The sequence below is a fragment of the Mustela nigripes genome, chromosome 1 (genome assembly GCF_022355385.1).
Source record: "Mustela nigripes isolate SB6536 chromosome 1, MUSNIG.SB6536, whole genome shotgun sequence".
NCBI lineage: Eukaryota > Metazoa > Chordata > Mammalia > Carnivora > Mustelidae > Mustela > Mustela nigripes.
The window spans coordinates 200,029,934-200,048,936 of NC_081557.1; the positions used below are offsets into that span (position 1 = coordinate 200,029,934).

Sequence of the window (19,003 nt, forward strand, 5' to 3'; positions counted from 1 at the left end):
GTCTGACAATTATTAGGTGCTCAGCAAATACCCATTTGAGTATTATATCAGAGTCTCAGTTTACTACTATGAGAAGCTGGGAATGTTAGTATCTGCCCTAGATCAATGAAGGGAAGATTTGAGAAAATGCTTTTAAAAATGATCAGGTTCTGTGCAGAGGTAAGGTATGCTGTTCAAGGGCAGCAGAATGTGTCACCCCAAATACACTGTTGGCATAAAGATTATTTTGAGTTAAACACAGTCGAGAAGAAGCAGATAAAGAAATGGTCTCTGTCCTCCCATCTGCCTAAAAGTAGGACACAAATTTGTAAAGGTGGCGTTCTTCCTCGTACCAGGAAGAGAAGAACATTCTTATTACCAGAGTCTGAGAGTTGATGCCAAATGGGTCTGTAATAACATACCTCATTACCACACTCTTATCTGCCATTAGTTTCCCTCATATATGTACTTCCTCAGAATCTGCTGCCCTAGAAGCTCAAGGTCCCTTTCCTTTGTCTTATCACTTCTCTAAAAATTTGTTCTTTCATGAAGATGCTATGTCCAAGTTCTGACCGTCCCTTTGATTTACTCATCCCTACACACTCCTGTATGAATGGACAACGCACATGTGAGTAAATAAATGTCTGGTTGTTTTTCTCTTGAAAATCTTGTTTATTTGTTTATTGCTTGTTTGTTTGTTTACATGACAGAGAGAGCAAGAGAGCACAGCAGGGGGAGCAGCAGGCAGAGGGAGACAGAGAAGCAGGCTCCTTGCAGAGGAAGGAAGCCAATGTGGGACTCGATCGCAGGACCCTAGGATTATGACCTGAGCTGAAGACAGACGCTTAACCTACTGGGCCACCCAAGGGCCTCTTCTCGTGGTAATCTTTTTCTAGTCTCATTTATGGTATTTGACAGGAGAACCTAGGAGGGTAGAAGGAATACCCATGTTTTTTTCTTCCCCTACAGTATATAAAAACCCTTAAAAGCAAAACTGATTGTGTGTGGGGTGTCAAGGAAGAAAAGATTTCATCATGAGAATACTGTGCTGGTTGGTCTTTCACCCAAAGCATCTGGATGCAGTTGTAGATGTGGTAACAACTGACATATTTTTCAAAAAGTTGACTTCTCTTGTTGATATCGTTCATTTGTTTTATTCTTTTCTTTTCTTAAAAAAAGTTATTGATTTTGATGTAGAGTGTTCTCTTTTACTTTGTGGACTAGTAAGATCAGTATTATATCCTTAAGAGAAGGGGAAAAGAGAAAGAGCTAATTAGCTCAGTGAGATTGTTAATGGTGGCACGTGTGAATAATTTAGCTTAGGTATAATATTTAATAGACCCCAATTTACATAAACTCACATTTTATGTCCACCCTAAGTAGTTCATCAAATAGATTTTGAAAAGAAACCCAATTTATAGATCTCTAAGAGAAATTACAGTCATATGTTTAGCAGAGATGTCAAATACCATCTGCGAATGAATACGATATAGGTCTTCAGATTCAGGTGACCATGGGGAAACACCTCAAATAAATCAATGTCTAAACAGTCAGGAACTTGGGAATACCCCAGCTACATGGAATTTCCATTTAATAACTATTATCCTATTCATGTCAGGACAAGAGTGATAGGAGAAGGTGTTTGCTGGGATACGAAAGGCCTGGGTGACACAGTACCTTGTAGGAGGACTCACTGAGACCTCTGTTCTGTCGTCTACAAAGACACACCTAGACCTGACAGGAGAGAAAGGAACATGAAGCACTGTTGTGTAGATAAAGGGGTGAAAACACTTCGGACAAGAAAGTCCGCTTGGGTGACTTAGTGGGTTAAGTCTCTGCCTTCGGCTCAGGTCATGATTTCAGGGTCCTGGGATCGAGCCCTGCACCGGGCTGTCTGCTCAGCAGGGAGGCTGCTCTCTGCCTACTTGTGATCTCTGTCTAATAAATAAATTAAATCTTAAAAAAGGAAAAAAAAGAAAAGAAAGGGCCCCCTGCCCCTTTAGTGTCAGTATTTTATTTCTTTCTCTCAAAGGTTTATTTATTTATTTGAGAGAGAGGAGAGACTGTGCACGCAGGGGGAGGGTCAGAGAGAAAGAGGGAGAATCCCAAGCAGAACTCGCAATGCAGGGTTCGATCTCACAACCCTGAGATCATGACCTGAGCTGAAATCAAGAGTAGGATGCGTAACTCACTGTGTCACCCAGGCGCCCCAGTATTTTGTTTCTCTTGGTAACATGTCATAAAGACAGATACCCACTGTAATGGGAACTTCATAATCAGCAGGCTTTCGTTCTTTAGCTCATTTGAGAGATATCCACTTACAAAATGAAAATGTCCCCAGGTTCCAGCTTTCAACTTACATGGACTTGCCTTATAGCACAGGTGCGTACAAGGATACTCAGTTAAAGTCCACCAAAACCAAAATCGAGCCCCAAAAACCCCTTACCACCTGTAACTGGACAGCTCAGTTGGCCAAGATGACCACGGTGGCCTTGGTGAGCGGGCACTGTTCAAAGGAGGACCAGACTGAATTTCATAAATACGATTCTGTGACCAGCAGCCTTCAGACTCTGAAGGGCAATGAGGCCTCAAGACATGTATTGATCAACTTGGCCCATGAAAGGGCTACAGAGATAAGAACCAATAGGCACTAACTGTTAGAGACTGACAAGCTCTTGTCAATTTTCCTGAAGAATGGAATGAATATAAGCAATTTAGAAAACGTATGAAACCGTCTCTGTAAGCAGCATACAAAGGGTTTCAGTTAGCTATAGGAGGTATATACTAATTGAGAAGGCTGTGAGCTTGTCCAGTGACCGGGGAAGTTAAACGAATGCAATCAAACATCATCTTTTTGGAGTTTAGGCATGGCGCTGCTACCCAGGGGCGAAGTATAGAGTGGAACAACATTCCAAATTCGTCCCAGATCCCGACTTCAGTGTCATCCTCTAGGAAAAAAACAGAATAGTCTTAGAGAGGTGAGAGGGTAGCCAGATGCCTTGGTGCTTCCTGAGAAGTAGCCCACAGGCTTTCTTCTTCCCAGAGGATGTTCTGTTCTCTAGGTCGAGCTCAGATACATGTCATGTTCCTGTCCAGCTCCCTGGTAAAATCCAAAAGATGCTACCCATGTTTATGTTTCTTAAGTCCAGTGTGCTAAATAACATCCCATCCTCCGTACTTGGTCAGCATGGAACCGTGAACAAAAAAAACTCCTAAAAGTGAAAATGTTATTAATTTTGGAACTAAGCCCAAAGGCCACCCAATACTTCTATTTTAAAAACAGTTTCTATTCTCAACTCCTTCTCAAGTACCTTCTGAAGAAGGCCTACCACCTCTGGCAAAGTCTGAAGTCAAACGCTATTTAGTACAAAACTTAACTACCAGGAGCGGTTTGGTTTCATCGTCCTGACCAAGAAGCACTGGGATAGACATTCAGGAGCTTCGAGAACATCCTGAGGAATAGGAACTGGGTCAGATAATGTGACTCTCTCTTTCATTGTTAAGTATTCTGCAGATGTTGGAGACTAAAGACACACACACACACACACACACACACACATGCAAGCACACACGTATATACATTTCCTGGCTCCCCCGTATGAATCTGCTGCAGCCAGCAATGTGAGAAGGGCAAACCCTGAGTTCAATTTTCTAAGCTCCCAATGTCTGGTAGAGAGGTTGGGTGCTTGGTAATATTTCACGTCCGCTGTAATTGACTTTCACCTTGAACGCATTATGCATTTACAACTCTGGTCTGAAAATTTAATGCATTGGCTTTCAAAATCTAGCTCAAAGCCACAGTCACATGAGTTGATTTGTGTTTGGTGTACCAGCCATGAAAAATAGCACACAGCTGGCATGGACGCAGCTGCTACCGGGTAGAAAATTCAGCCAATGCCTGACCTCCGAGTCTTCAGGTGTGCCCTCTCCAACAGAGCCACTCTGATAGTCCTAGGATAATTAGCCCTTAGGCATTAAAGGGATCCTTTGATATCTGATCCTTTCTTCTTCAGTGCTATCTTGGGACCCTTAACATTCTCTTTATTCTCTGCCATTAGTGGTGAGAAGTGACAAGAGAGAGGCTGCAGCAGAGCAGAGGGGATGGGGAGGAGGTTGGCCTCTGTATCCTGTTTGTCTAGCTGCTTTTAGACAGTGCCAGCGTTTTTTTTCACATCTCTGTGCAGCCCTCGGATTTGGTGGCCTGGCTTGCTTCCTGTCCTCACCGCAGCAGCTGGTGTCTCACTAGCCATCAACTGTGGCTTTGCTTGAATATGGTCCTGGGAAAGTCCTTCCCCAGAGCAGCGAGCCGACCAGCTGGTGGGGTTCTCCTTGCGCTGGGGGAGAGACTACATTTTATAAACACATAACTGAGGGCACAAATGGGACAGTAGCTCTAGAGTGAAGGGGTGCTGGCTCCGCCTTCCTGTTCACTCAAGGTCTCTGTAGAGACCTGAGATGAGCAGAGGCTCTGCGCCAGGTTCCCAGTGGCTTACTTTCCCTCCCCTTGTTCAGAAGAGTTCCTTTCCCGGGAAAGCTAGGCACTTCGGACTTTTCCAGAGAAGGGCAGCCTCAGAAAGTCGGCATGCAGAAGCCCTTGCAGACAATGCTGTGAGTAATGCCACAGGAGGCAAGCTCTGGGCACCAGGACCATCCTGCCTCTGCTGGGTCCTGCCTGCGCTCACACCCAGAGCCCAGGGGAGAAGCCTACGCGCTGCAGAAGCAGCATCTTGAGTCACAGGCGGGGAAGTGGTGAGAGGGTCGTGGTGTTCTCCGACTGAGAGAAAGTGAGAGGACAGATGTTTTCAGACATGGGCGTTCTCTTGGGGGCTCATCAGATGACACCTCCCGCTGTGCCGAGAAGGGGTCAGAGAAAATCCGGGTGTGTGGTTTTCTCCCTGCTTTGGGGGTAATGCAGAAAGACACACATCACGATGGTGTAGGCTGGGCTGTGCTTACCGGGATCCCTAGGGCTTTAAGAATGTTCATCTTGCACATGGGACAGGTGCGATGGTCTAGAAGCCAGGGGTCAACGCAGGACTTGTGGAAAAGATGCCTGCAATGAGAACCACACATCTTAGAGCGGCGGCGACTGCGGAGGGGACCTAGTCCACCACAGCCCAGAGACTCGTCCAAGGTCACTCGACCGCGCGGAGATGACCTAGTCCACCACAGCCCAGGGACTCATCCAAGGTCACTCGACTGCGCAGAGACGACCTAGTCCACCACAGCCCAGAGACTCGTCCAAGGTCACTTGATGTGCAGAGGCAGAGCCGAGACTCAAACCTCCACCTCCTGGCTCCGTGGGCCCGGGAGCTGCCTCTCATACCCGGTTGCTGATACAGTCAGACTTTGTCTGGATCCCAGGACTGTCCTCTGGGATTCACAACGGAGTCTTCCAAGTTTCAGAAAATGTAGAGAATGGAGACACAGAGAGATTTTGCTCTTTCTCAGTAGGAAGAAGGCTTAGTGGGAAAGAATGGAAGCAGGGAGGCCTGCCCGGACCATTTGAGGCTAGACCTTGAGAGAGAGAGAAAGATTACCTGCAACTAAATCCAAAGTTTCTCTTTTTCACAGTCAGAAGACAACTGCAAAATAAAGCCTTGTTTCCATTAATATTTGGGCTGTCACACAGAAGGGCAGCAGAGCTCCTGGAAGCATTTCATAACACAGATGACATTTTACGTTGTGATGACTGCTGGCTGCCGAAGCAGAAGCCGGGCTGAACCGTCCTGTACCCTTTACTGTTTGTACAGCTGATGCACTCATCGCCCCTGCCGTGCCCATGCTCCAGGCCCGTGAGCCTTCCCTGCATACCAGCAGAAGTGGGGCGCTTAGGACGGGCAAGAGGGGGGCCTCCTAACTGACCTTTCACTCAACTTGGCTCTCCAGGGGCCCAAGAGATCAGCGGGGACTTCTCGAGTCAGAAGCTTTTCTTCTCACTCGCAAGACTCCGGGCCACCAGCAGAAGCAGACAGAACTTCCTGCCTGGGGCAAGATGAGAGTGAATGGTCTGCCTGAAGTAGGAGGGCTTCGCAGGAAATTCCGTCCACCCTGACCACATCCTCAGTGCAGCACCGTTCCTGGAATATGTTTACTCTCTCTCTCACCTTCGTCTTCTTCCTTTCTAACAGTTCTAACTTTTCTTTGTGTTAGAGGGCTTTCTGCTCAGATGCTTCAAAGGGACCCCTAAATGAGGGAAGAAGGTGGGAAGGGCCAGCTTTTCAATGGAAATTGAGAAGAAACCCACGTGCTGAGGCTGGGGTTGGAGGTAGGCTGGATAGGAGTAGGTTGGGGATTAGAACAGGAGAGTAGCAACTTGCACAGATCATCATGTTCCCAGATGATCGCTTGGAATGCCTGCAGATTTATTCTTTGGTAGATACGTATCACACTCATTCGTTCCTCTATCCATCCGTTCATCCAACAAGTAATAAAGGCCAAGGATCGTGCTCAACTCTGGGAATGAACATGGTAGCGATTTGGCTCCTTTCCCTTCAGGAGTGTAACAAGAGGAGCAGATGCTAATAAAATAATAGAAATAAGCTACTTAATGACAACCGTGCTAAGTATCCCATTAGAAGAACATGGAGTTTGGGGAGGCTTCTAACTGGGAGATCTATCCCGTTGGGGTACTCAGGATAGACCATCCCCATGAAGAGCCAAAGCCAAAACACTTGAGGGCTACATGGACACTATCTGCATGAAAGGGAGGGGAGAGGAAGGAGGGTGTTCTAGGCAGAACAATGGACTGGCACGAGAGCCCTGAGATGGGCACTGGCAGGAGTGAGGGAGAGACTAAAGAGGGATGAAGCCACCTTCTCCACCCCCCTCCCCAACAGCAGTACGGACCTCCCCATGTTCAGGCTCTGCTCTCAGGGAACAAGTTCTGAATCTCAACTTGCTCACCAACTGGCATTCCTTTGGGGAAAAAAGCCGAACATCATGATCCTTCTGACTGTTCCGGGGAGTCAGCCTCTCTGCGTCCCCCGCACATGTGCTGGCACCAGAATGACAGGAGGGCCAGTCACTAGTAGCTGTCTGAGCTTCAGTAAGTCTTTTATTATCCCCAAGCTGCAGGTACCCCTGGAGATACAGCTACCCAGGCAGAGATGTCTTCCTAGAGTCTCCCCCGCAAAAGCTGACTCTTGAACACCTTGAGTCATTCCTCCCTGCGAACTTGTCATTCTGACATCTCTGTGATGCTAAGTATTGTGGGTCAGCTCGGCTAGGCTCTAGTGCCCAGTCATTCAGTGAAACCCTAATCTAGGGGAATGTCATAGATCTAGTTAACACCTACAATCGGTTTACTTTAAATAAAGGAGATTATCCCAAATAGTCTAGGTGGGCCTTAACCAATCAGTTAAAGGCCATAAGAATAAAACTGAGGTTTCCTTAGGAAGCAGAAATTCTGCCTCCAGTCAGCAGCATCAGATCCTGCTCGAGCTTCTAAACTGTAGGCCTGCCCTACAGATTCCTGACTTGCCAGCCCTATGATCATGTAAGCCAATTTCTTGAAAAATCAATGCCTTGAAAACTCTCTCTATATATACCTATGATATGTAATATAGTGAGATCAGTGGGATTCTTTGGAGAACACTGACCAGTACATCCTCCAATGAGAATATAAGGTCCATGAGAGAAAAATCTTCATTTGCCTAATTCACTATTGCATCCCCAGCACCTAAAATAGTTCCTGGCACAAAGGTGATACTCAAGAAATATTTGCTATATGGATGGATACTTATCCAAAGACCTGGTCCCCCTCACCGCCTATGCACGGTCATCAAGCCACCTGGCCTCCCTCGAGCAGAATCTCTTCCACACGCCCCGCTTCCCGTCTATTCTCAACGCTTCTCCTTCACTCCTCATTTTGTTGATGGTCTTTATTATTAAAATAACATTGCCACTACTCTCCATGCCACAAGCTTTTCCTGTTCTTTTCATCCCACTCATCCTTGCCAGATTTATCTTCCTAAAATACAGCACTAGCTGCGTCACCCGCTTGTTCCGTTCTGTTCTGTGCTAGGAGCTGGGTACAAAGATGAATAAGACAAGGGCCCTCCACCAGTGCAGGAGCCCAGGGCTTCGACGGGTCCCTGTGAACTGCAACAGAAAGGCCACTGAAAAGCCACACCCCTGGACCCACTGCTTTCAGGCTCTTTGGTCTTGGGCAGGTCTTAATATCCCCAAGACTCAGCTGCTCACCTGTGACATTTTCTTCAATGCGTGGAGTTTGCGAGTGAATGAGTCTGTGTGTGTGTGTGTGTGTGTGTGTGTGTGTGTGTGTGTGTGTGTGAGTGTGTGTGTGAGTGTGTGTGTGTGTGTGTGTGAGAGTGTGTGTGTGTGTGTGTGTGTGTTGGGGTAGGGGGTAAATAAGGACCACAAAGCTGAAAACGTAACTCCAGGCCCTCCTCAATTGTAAGCTACTGTTAATCTTATCGATACCACTGCACTGCACCTTGTTTTTAGATACTATGTTACTACTCTGATCCGCTACTCTTTAGAATATGCTTTTAACATTTTAACAAGTAAAGGCAAATTTTAAAAAATCAGAGGGAGAGCGAGGGCAAAAACTACGAGTGCTCAAGTGACATGTAGAGCGATCATGCTGATTAGTAACTAACATTCATTTATTTCTAGCACCATATTTCTTGTGTGGACCATTAACTATGAAGTTGATGTATCTTTATCTTTATATATCTTTATAATTGGGATTGCAAAAACCATTTTTCCCCCCAAGTGGAAAGAAAAATAAAAGTTACTAGGCTAAACAAATAAACAAAGAGGTAAAGAAAGAGTCCAGCCTTTAGTGAGAAGCACCAATGGTTGAGTAAATGTCTCTACCACAAAGTCAATGTCAACTCATCCTGTTTGTATGATTCACAGTACAGCACTGTTCCTTCCCATTTATTTAAAAATTTTTAAAAGTTTTATTTATTTATTTGACAGACAGAGATCACAAGTAGGCAGAGAGGCAGGCAGAGAGAAAGGGGAAAACAGGCTCCCTGCTGAGCAGAGAGCCTGATGCGGGACTCCATCCCAGGACCCTGAGATCATGACCTGAGCCGAAGGCAGAGGCTTTAATCCACTGAGCCACCCAGATACCTGGCTTCCCATGTTTTTAACAAAGCCTGAGTGAGAAAGTCCATACTGAGGAACATTGGGACAAGATAGTCTATCTCATAACAATTCTGACAAGCTGGAAATACAACAGAGGATCAATCAAAACTCTGCTCCCGGGCGCCTGGGTGGCTCAGTGGGTTAAAGCCGCTGCCTTTGGCTCAGGTCATGGTCTCAGGGTCCTGGGATCGAGTCCCACATCGGGCTCTGCTCAGCAGGGAGCCTGCTTCCCTCTCTCTCTCTCTCTCTGCCTGCCTCTCCATCTACTTGTCATCTCTCTCTGTCAAATAAATAAATAAAATCTTTAAAAAAAAACAAAAAAACTCTGCTCCCTCTTTAGTCATCAAAGTTAAGCAAACGTTTAAGAAAAAGTTCTTCAAACACCTGACAAAAGATGATGCCAACTACTACATAATGAGGCTGAGCTTATTATGAGTAATAAGTTCTCACCTTTTTTTTTTTTTAGCAGTAATGACCCTGTTAAGCTCATTTCCCATTTCTTAATTCTTGTTTCCCATTGTCCTTATGCCTGTGACACCCTCTCCAATTAAATGGCCTTTTTTTTTTTTCTCCACCTGGATGAAGAATGGAGCCCTTCTGGCCTTTCTATCTCATTCGTTTTTGTAAGCTTCGTCAGACCCTGTCACCCTGACATTGACATTAAAATTCCGTGGCTTTACTTTAGGCACCAACACAAGCTGTTGCACTGCCTTCAGCGAAATGGTTATCAAAGAACACGAGTCACTCAGGGACCCAGGCAACATTAACTCTTTAGACGGAATACATCCTGTGCTTCTCTGGGTAGTCAGGACACTTCTTCATAGCCTCAGAATCCTACTTGTAAAGTTGTCGATGAAGTCAGAGTTTCTAAATGGATAGTACTAATTAAATTAAATTAATAAATCTCTACTGGTTACTGAATGCCTACTATGCACCAGGCATATTATATATGAGTAATGCATAACAGCTCTATGAGGTAGAAATCATTATTCCCATTTTATGGAGAAATAAGCTGAAGCTCATTGAAGTAAGTTCAGTTGTCCAAAGAGTGAGGAAGCTGTCGAGCCTGTCCTACACTCAGTGATTTTACCTAATTCTACACTCCACCACTCTCCTTTCCCTACTGAATGTCATGGGTGGGGGTTGGGAGGGTTGGGGTTGGAGGAAGTGGAAGAATTCAAATTGTTATTCTTCCCCAGTGAATTTTGTGATTCAGCTCTAAGGAGGCAGTATCTTAGCTACGGGGTTGGGAATCAGGCAAAACCAAAGGGAAAAGTGATCTGCCTTAAGCGTGTTCACTTGGCTACAGAAGGAAAAAGCTGTCAAACAATGGCCTCATCAGAACTATACTTAGATATTAGGGTGCCTGATTTATTTGGGAAGAGGATAACATTGGCCTCTAAATGCTCTGTACTCCCCCATTCTCCACTGCCCCGCAGATCTGGTAAATGATGAGCTGGCAAGCTCTATCCCCTTCCCTCAAGATTTTTGTATTTGAATTATGAAGTACCAGAGAAAGTTATACCCAACTTTTTTTCAGGGCTCTTCTTGACATGGTCTGGTTTCCCTTCCTTGCTTTAGCTTTCTAAAATATAAACATGATATCACTCTGGAGACTTGAAATGCTTCAGGACCACCCCCCACCACCACCAGCACAAAGTCAAGATGCATGAACACAGAGCACACAGAAGGCTCACCCGACCAGGCACTTGTCACATCTTCTGATATGTCCCACATTTACCCCACAATTTCACCATAACTCTGGAATGCCCTTCTCATTTTTTTCCCTCTGGTGTGTCAAATCTTGTCGCATTTCAAGTCATAGCTCAGATATCCCTTCTCTTCTCTGAACATCCCAACCCTTTTCTCAAAACTCTGTCAAGGAGAGTTACTTTTCCTTTTTGCCCTATTGTGTTTTCCTACATGTTGCAGTAGCTGAGTATGTGTCTCAGTTTCAGAGTTTGACTATGACTCCTTAGCTTTGTGACCTTGAGTGAGTGATTTAAGTTGTCTGAGGCTCAGTTTTCTCTTTCGGTTTTTATGACAATATCCTTTAATTGGTGTAACAACCCTCCGAAGTGATAGTTTATGATAATCCTTCAGAGGGTTGTTATTATAATCAAAGAACAAAGAACAAATGAAGCACAAAGTTAGTAGACCAAAAGAAATAACAGAGATTAGAGCCGAAATAAATGAAATAGAGACTAAAAGGACAATAAAGAAGATATATGAAATTAAGAGCTCATCTTTGAAAAGATAAACAAAACTGACAAGTCTTTAGCTGCACTCACCAAGAAAAACAGGGAGAGGACTAAAATCATAAATGAAAGAAATGTTACAGCTCATACCACAGAAATGCAAAGGCTCATAAGAAACCACTATGAATAATTCCATGCCAAAAATTTGGGCAAGGTAGAAGACATAGATACATTTCCAGAAACATACAAATTACAAGACTGAATAATGATGAAGTAGGAGATCTGAACAGATCGATGACTAGTAAGGAGATTGAATCACTAAAAAGAAAACCTTCCCCAAAAATAAAAGTCCAGGACCAGATGGTTTCACTGGTGCAATGTATCAAACATTCAAAGTAAAAGTAATACCAGTCCCTCTCAAACTCTGCCAAAAAATAGAAGAGGAGGAACTCTCTCACATTCATTTTATAAGGCCAGAACTGCCCTGACACCAAGGAACCAAAGAAGGACACCACAAACACAAAAAAAGAATTTTATATGCCAATATATTGCAATATATATGCCAATAACCCTGATGAACATAGATGCCAAAATCCTCAACTAAATATCAGAAAAGCAAATTCAACAGTACATTAAAGGGCTTGTACACCATGATCAAGTGGGATTTATTCCAAAGATGCAAGGATGGTTCAACATCCACAAATCCTCAATGTTATACCACATTATCAAAACGAAGGATAAAAATCTTACGATCATCTCAATGGCTGCAGAAAAAGCATCTGACAAAATTCAATATCCATTTATGGTAAAAACTCTCAACAAAGAAGGTATAAAGGGTGAGTACCTCAAATAATAAAGACCATATATGACAAACCCACAATGTTAGCTATCAAATGCTGACTCAAAGGTGAAAAGCTGATAGATTTTCCTCTAAGATCAGGAAAAAGGCAAGGATGCCCACTCTTGCCACTTTTATTTAACACAGTATTAAAACCCTAGACAGAACATTAGGCAAAAAAAAAATAATGGGATCAAAAGTGGAAAGGAAGACATAAAACTGTCACTATTTGCAGATGACATGATATTATATATAGAAAATCCTAAAGACTTCATCAAAAACTGTTAAGAATAAATGAGTTCAGTGAAGTTGCAGGAGACACAAAATCAGTATGCAAAAATCAGCTGCATTTCTATATACTAATAGTGAACCGTTAGAGAAATTAAGAAAACAATCCTATTTGTAACTACATCCAAAAAATACTTAGGAATAAATTTAACCAAGGAGGTGAAAGACCTGTACACTGAAAATTATAAGACACAGATGACAGCAACTGAAGACACAAACAAATGGAATGATACTCTGTGCTCAGAGATTGGAAAAAATCAATATTGTTGAAAATCTGTACTACCCAAAGCAATCTACTATCGCTTCTCGGCCTTTTGGCTAAGATCAAGTGTAGCAATCTATAAATTCAATACAATCCCTAGAAAAATTCCAGTATCAATTTTCAAAGAGAAGGACAAATAATCCCCAAATTTATATGGATCCACACACACAAAACCCCAAAGGGCCAAAGCAATCTTGAAAAAGAACAAACCTGGAAGCATCAGGCTCTCTGATTTCAGATTGTATCATAGAGCTATAATAATTGAAACAGTATGGTATTGGCGTAAAAACAGACACATATAGATCAGTGGAACAAAACAGCAAGTAGATATAAACCCATGCAGATATGGTCAATTAATTTATAACAAAGAAGTAAAGAATATACAATGGGGAAAGCCCAGTCTCTGTGATAAATGGTGCTGGGGAAATTGGACAGCCAAAGAATGAAAAGTATACCCTTATCTTATACCATACACAAAAATTAACTCATGGACTAAAGACTTAAACATAAGACCTGAAACCATAAACCCCTAGAAGAAAACACAGGCACTAAGCTCTCTGACATAGGGCTTGGCAATTTTTTTTTTTTTAATCTGACACCAAAGGCAAAAGCAATAAAAGCAAAAATAAACAAGCAGGAAAAAATAAACAAGTGAGATGACAAACTAAAAAAAGCTTCTGCAGAACAAGGGAAACCTCAACAAAATAAAAAAGCAATCTACTGAATGGGAGATATGTGCAAGTCACATACCTGATAAAGGACTAATATCCAACATATACAAAGAATTCATACAGCTTGACAGCAAAATATAATCTAATTAAAACATGAGCTGAAGATCTGAATAGACATTTTCCTAAAGAAGACACACAGATGCCCAACGACTACATGAAAGGATGCTCAATATTACTGATCATTAGAGATATCCCAGTTGAAACCACAATGAGATATCACCTCACACCTGTTGAAATGGCTTTTTTTCAAAAATATAAGACATAGTAAGTGTTGGAGAGGATGTAGAGAAAAGGGAACCAGCATACACTGTCGGGGGGGAATGCCAACTTCTGCAGCCAGTGTGGAAACCAGTATGGAGATTCCTCAAAAGATTAAAAATAGGACTACTATATAATCTAATAACTCCACTCCTGGGTATTTATCTGAAAAAAACGAAAGCATGAACTCAAAAAGGTATCTGCTCCTCCATATTCCTTGCAGCATTCTTTATAATAGCCAAGATATGGGAACAACCTAAGTGTCCATCAATGGACGAATGGATAAAGAAATGTGGTGTGTACACACACACACACACACACTCTCTCTCTCTCTGTCTCATGCACACAATGGAATATATTACTCAGCCACAAAAAGAATGAAATCTCACCACTTGTGACAACATAGATGAACCTGGAGGGCATCAGACTAAATTAAGTCAGAGAAAGATAAACACTGTACAATGTCTCTTGTACATGCTGCTTAAAAACAAAGATAATAACAACAACAGCAAGACAACAAACAAACACAGAATAAACTGCTAAGATGCCGGTTGTGGGCGCAGAGTGGGGTGAGGAGGTAAAAAGGAAAAAAGATAGTTTCGGTACTGCTTAGCTAATACCATTCCAAGGAACTGAAAAGCACTGATTACATGTTGATCTTATATCCAGATCCTTTAAAATTATCTTATTTGTTCTAACATATTTTCACAAATGCATAATTACTGTTGAGGAAAGAATATTCCTTGCTGATATTTTTGCCCAAACTGAATTTAAGACTTCAGATAAATGTCTTAAAACACTTGCAAAAGTGGGGCTCCTAGGTGGCTCAGTCAGTTAAGCTCTAGACTCTTGGTTTTGGCTCAGGTCACAATCTCAGAGTCGTGGGATCGAGCCCCGTGGCAGGCTCCATACTCAGTGTACAGTCTACTGGAGACTCTCTCCCTCTGCCCTTTCCCCTTCCCCACCCCCTGTGCACACTCACGTGTACTCTCTCTCAAATAAGTGAATAAATCAATAAATAAAATCTTTAAAAAAGACTTACAAAAGTGTTTCCTAACTAAAATTTTAAAAAGTGGAAATTAAAACAAGGAGAAATTTTTTGTGGATAATTTGCATTTATGTTTAAATTTGGTAATAGATCATGCTGGCAATGGGGTAAACATTCATATACTTTCGCTGAGAACATAAATTGGTCTAACCATATCAAGCAATAAGGCAGACTACATTAATATTGAAATGCATAACCCCTTTTATCCTGCAAAAAACCAGAATCTGATTTAGACTTCAATCTTTAAACTGAGAAGAAATTTAAGTTGTAAAAGAAAAAAGGACGAAGAGTATAAAACATTTACAATACTCCCTGGCACATTAGAAGCTAAAGCATCATGGGTTTTTGTTTGTTTGTTTGTTTTCATTTTTAAGAGAGGGAGGGGTGAGGGGCAGAGGGAGAGAGAATCTGAAGCAGGCTCCACACCCAGCATGGAGCCCAACACTGGGCTCGATATCACGACCCTGAGATCATGACCTGAGCAGAAATCAAGAGTCGGACGCTTAACTGACTGAGCCACAGAGTTTGAGACACACCTGGGGGGCAGAGTCAAAGTATTTCTATCTCCAAAACCCAGTAGAGTACCAAGAATAGAATATACTTTCAGTATTGTGTGCTGAAAAAATGAATTCTGAAAGTCCGTTTTCCCCAAGTCATGATTTGATTAACAACAATTTAATTCTTATTCCTTGCAAGTGAGCTTACTGTGGTAAAGCATACTCAGAAAGCACTTTCCTTAATTTTAATAGATTCTCAAATATAAAAACAATTCTGCCTTCTTCTGGGGGCCAGTGGCTCCCAGCAAGAACATTAGGGACATCGATGAGCCTACATTCTACCTAGACTGCCTGGTAGACATTACAAAGAGCCATTGGGAACATCGATTTACGGATCTGAGCATGAGTATTACCAAGGTTAGAATGACCAAAATGGCAGTAAGGGTGGCACTTACAGCACTGTCAGCTGAGCTCAGACAGTGTCATGCATGTTGCACAGGAGAAATGTATTCTATTCCTCTCCAGGGGACAAAAGAAATCTAAATTGTTCTCATTGATTTTCTTACAGGATTCCATTGGTCTAGCTGCTCCTAAAATCAGGTGAATTCAATAAGAACTTCACCAGACTTTGACAGTCATGGCTTTGAAAGACACATGGAAATCACTGGCTCTTTTTGTGCATTATCTTTGGCCCAAACGCCATGCCTGTGGTCCAGAACTAGCAACCCAGGCATTCAATGTATCGTAGGATTTCTCTACATTTTCTACGGTGCTATATTATGCAAACCAGTAGCTTATTTCCATTCCTATTAGTGAAAAAAGAACTTGGTTGACACAGCAGCACTTCAGTCCGGTATGGAAGGTGGATTTCTTAGCTATACATGAGAAAACCTGGAAAAGAGTATTTCTGTATATTGTTAAAGAGATTCTAAAGCTGATACCAGAACTCACTACTTGGAATGTCGAGTTCTGAGAAGAAGTAGGAATATTAATGCAGAATAACAAATTCATTAGTGCACAATAGTTATACAGTACTACTTTATACAGAGCATTGTGGAAGGCATTGGGGCTGCAAAGATGAGTCAGACATGTGTCCTGCTGGTGAGGTGTTTTTAATAAAGAATTGGTGGGCTGATAGGAAGCTGCACAGTCCATACGGTGCAGGTTAAAATCTCAGGCTTGCAAGGGGCAGAACAAGTTTCATTTTTGACATATTTTGGCGACAGTCCTGAGAGAACCCTTAACTTCTCTGAGCCTTAGTTTCTTTGTCTGCGAAATGAGGACACCAGTACCTGTCTGAGGCACTCATTAATACGATTCAACCGATATGCTACCTCTGCCTCTTTTTTTTTTTTTTTAAGATTTTATTTATTTATTTGACATAGAGAGACACAGCAAGAAAGGGAACTCAAGTAGGGGGAGTGGGAGAGGGAGAAGCAGGCTTCTGGCAGAGCAGGAAGCCTAATGTGGGGCTCGATCCCAGGATCCTGGGATCATGACCTCAGCCGAAGGCAGATGCTTAACGACTGAGCCACCCAGGCGTCCCTACCTCTGCATCTTTTAAGCATATGGGAAAATTACAGGCTCTCCTGTTGGTAGCTATGGCTATGTGGCTAATTCTGTCCAGTAAGATAAAAAAAGAAATAACAGATTTCACTTCAGGCCTATCAAAATTCACAACATTTGAGATGGTAACTGCTTCATCACCTGACAGCCATGAGCAGACGCTCTTTGCTGATGCTCATGTAAGACACAAGACAAAAAAGTCTCTGTTGTGTGAAGCCACTGAGAGTTGGGAGTTTTTGGTGTCATTGGTGCTGCAGCAAAACCTAGCCTATCCTGGATAGTAAAATGCCTTACCAGATTGCTGTAAGGATTAAATACTTGTTTGATAAATGCTTGGCTAGTTAAATGTCCAGTGGATAATGGCACTTTAGTTAATGGCATAGGTAATGGCACTTAACTATATTAAGCGATGTTAGTACAACATACAAAGGGATGGGTCATAAAGAGATACAAATAAAAGTACCATAGAATTCAAGGAAGGAGGCGGTTACTTTGTGAGGATGGTAGGAAACTGTAGGATGGGAAGAACTTTGAAGTGCAGAGACTGGAAGCAAGAACCTAAGGAGAAGTGATTTATGTAAGTAAAGACAGAGCAGGAGTAGCACGAGATGTATGAGAAACTCAGTTGGGTTGAAAACTAGACTATTTAAAAAGTAAGAACCGGGGTGCCTGGGTGGCTCAGTTGGTTAAGCCTCTGCCTTCAGCTCAGGTCATGATCTCAGGGTGCTGGGATCAAGTCCGGCATCGGGCTCCCTGCTCAGTGGGGAGCCTGCTTCTTCCTCTGCCTCTCCCTTTCCCCTGTTTCTGCTCGCTCTCTCTCTCTCTCCAATAAACAAACTCTCCAAAAAACAAAACAAAACAAAACAAAAAGGTAAGAACAGGAGCTAAAGCTGGAAAGGATGGCTCCAAATCAGCACTTTGAAATGATCTCGAAGGACTTAGTAGCTGCGAGGTATGAACAACGTGGAGAACAATCCCGGAGCTGAGCTAGACTTCCCTCACTCCTTGTGATGATGGGCTTCTCGTCATCAAGTTATTTCCTTCCACGTGTTCTCCTTTTTCTATGTCTCCTATAAAAAAAGTCCTTGCAGGGGTGACAATGTAGTGTTTTGGGGTGTGGTGGGGATCAGGTCGGCCAGTTAGGCAGACACCAGCTTCCCCTAGTGTAACCCTTGCCAATGGCCCAGTGCCTCACTGGGGCAGGGGCGGGGGGTGGTGGTGGTTATCTCTGCTACTGGGCTTGTCTGAAATGTTTGGACCAATTATGAGAAACTGCATTTCCCTGATTCCCCCTATTTAGGTTATGGAAACATTGTTTAAAATAAACAAGAAGAAAAGGAAAAGGGTAAAAAGAGCTATCACACAGAACCAGCAGTGACCACATTCTGGCTATTGTTTAACAACCCAATTCCTTTGTTTTGGCAAGCTGATGTGCTCCGCTAGCAGTTTTACCTGAGGGAGGGAAAGAAAAAGAATGCAACTGAGTACCTTCTGCTCCCCTCAGGAGTACCAGCACTGGCTTCCTGGGAGAAAGGCTGGCCTGTTTTCAGAGCCACAAAACCCAGCCTGGAATCATTGAGGAGAAAGCAAAACCCTTAAAGCTGGCCTCGATTAGATTCGTTTCCCTTGGGGTGCTCAGACATTTGGCTTAGAGTGAGATGGGGGTTTCTGAGGCTGACTCAGGCAAAACCACACTCCCAGAGCTGAGGGCTGGGCAGGGGTGAGGTGCAGAGCTGAGGGCTGGGCAGGGGTGAGGTGCAGGGGTGAGGGCGGGGCGGAGCTTTAGGGTGGAAAGAACCCAGACTCTGAAGTCCCAGAAGATGGCTTGCTTTGGGCTCTGTGACCAGCCTCTTTGAGTTAAGTGTTTCTTTGAGTAAAATAAAGGCACATTAATGGTACCCACTCTACCTCGGTTATAGGCTGCTGAGAGTAAATTAGATATATGGAAGAGAGCTTTACATGTAAACCGTAGAGTGCTTTTCAAAGTTAAAGTTTTGCAAAACACAGCCATTTCATTTCACCTGGTGTCCACAGCAGGAGGTTAAAATAGCATTAAAGAACACCCAGCAAAACTTTAAATCCTAAGTTACTGTATCAGATCCTCTAGCCACAAAACTCAATTTCTCTTTTGGCTACAATGGAATTGCAGAAACCCTCATTTTATAGGTGCCTCACTCCTTTAGGTTCTGGCAGAGAACGGCTCTCGGCTTCATACCTT

General features: G+C 43.1%; 1 protein-coding gene across 1 annotated transcript in view; it reads right to left on the bottom strand.

Annotated features, from left to right (window-relative positions):
• Window positions 1–19,003, bottom strand: part of RNF150 (ring finger protein 150) — a 275,127-nt gene that overhangs the window by 50,808 nt on the left and 205,316 nt on the right. Inside the window, exon 5 of the mRNA XM_059378612.1 lies at window positions 4,936–5,032. Coding sequence (XP_059234595.1) covers window positions 4,936–5,032 — 97 coding nt within the window. The remainder of the gene's footprint in view (window positions 1–4,935; window positions 5,033–19,003) is intronic.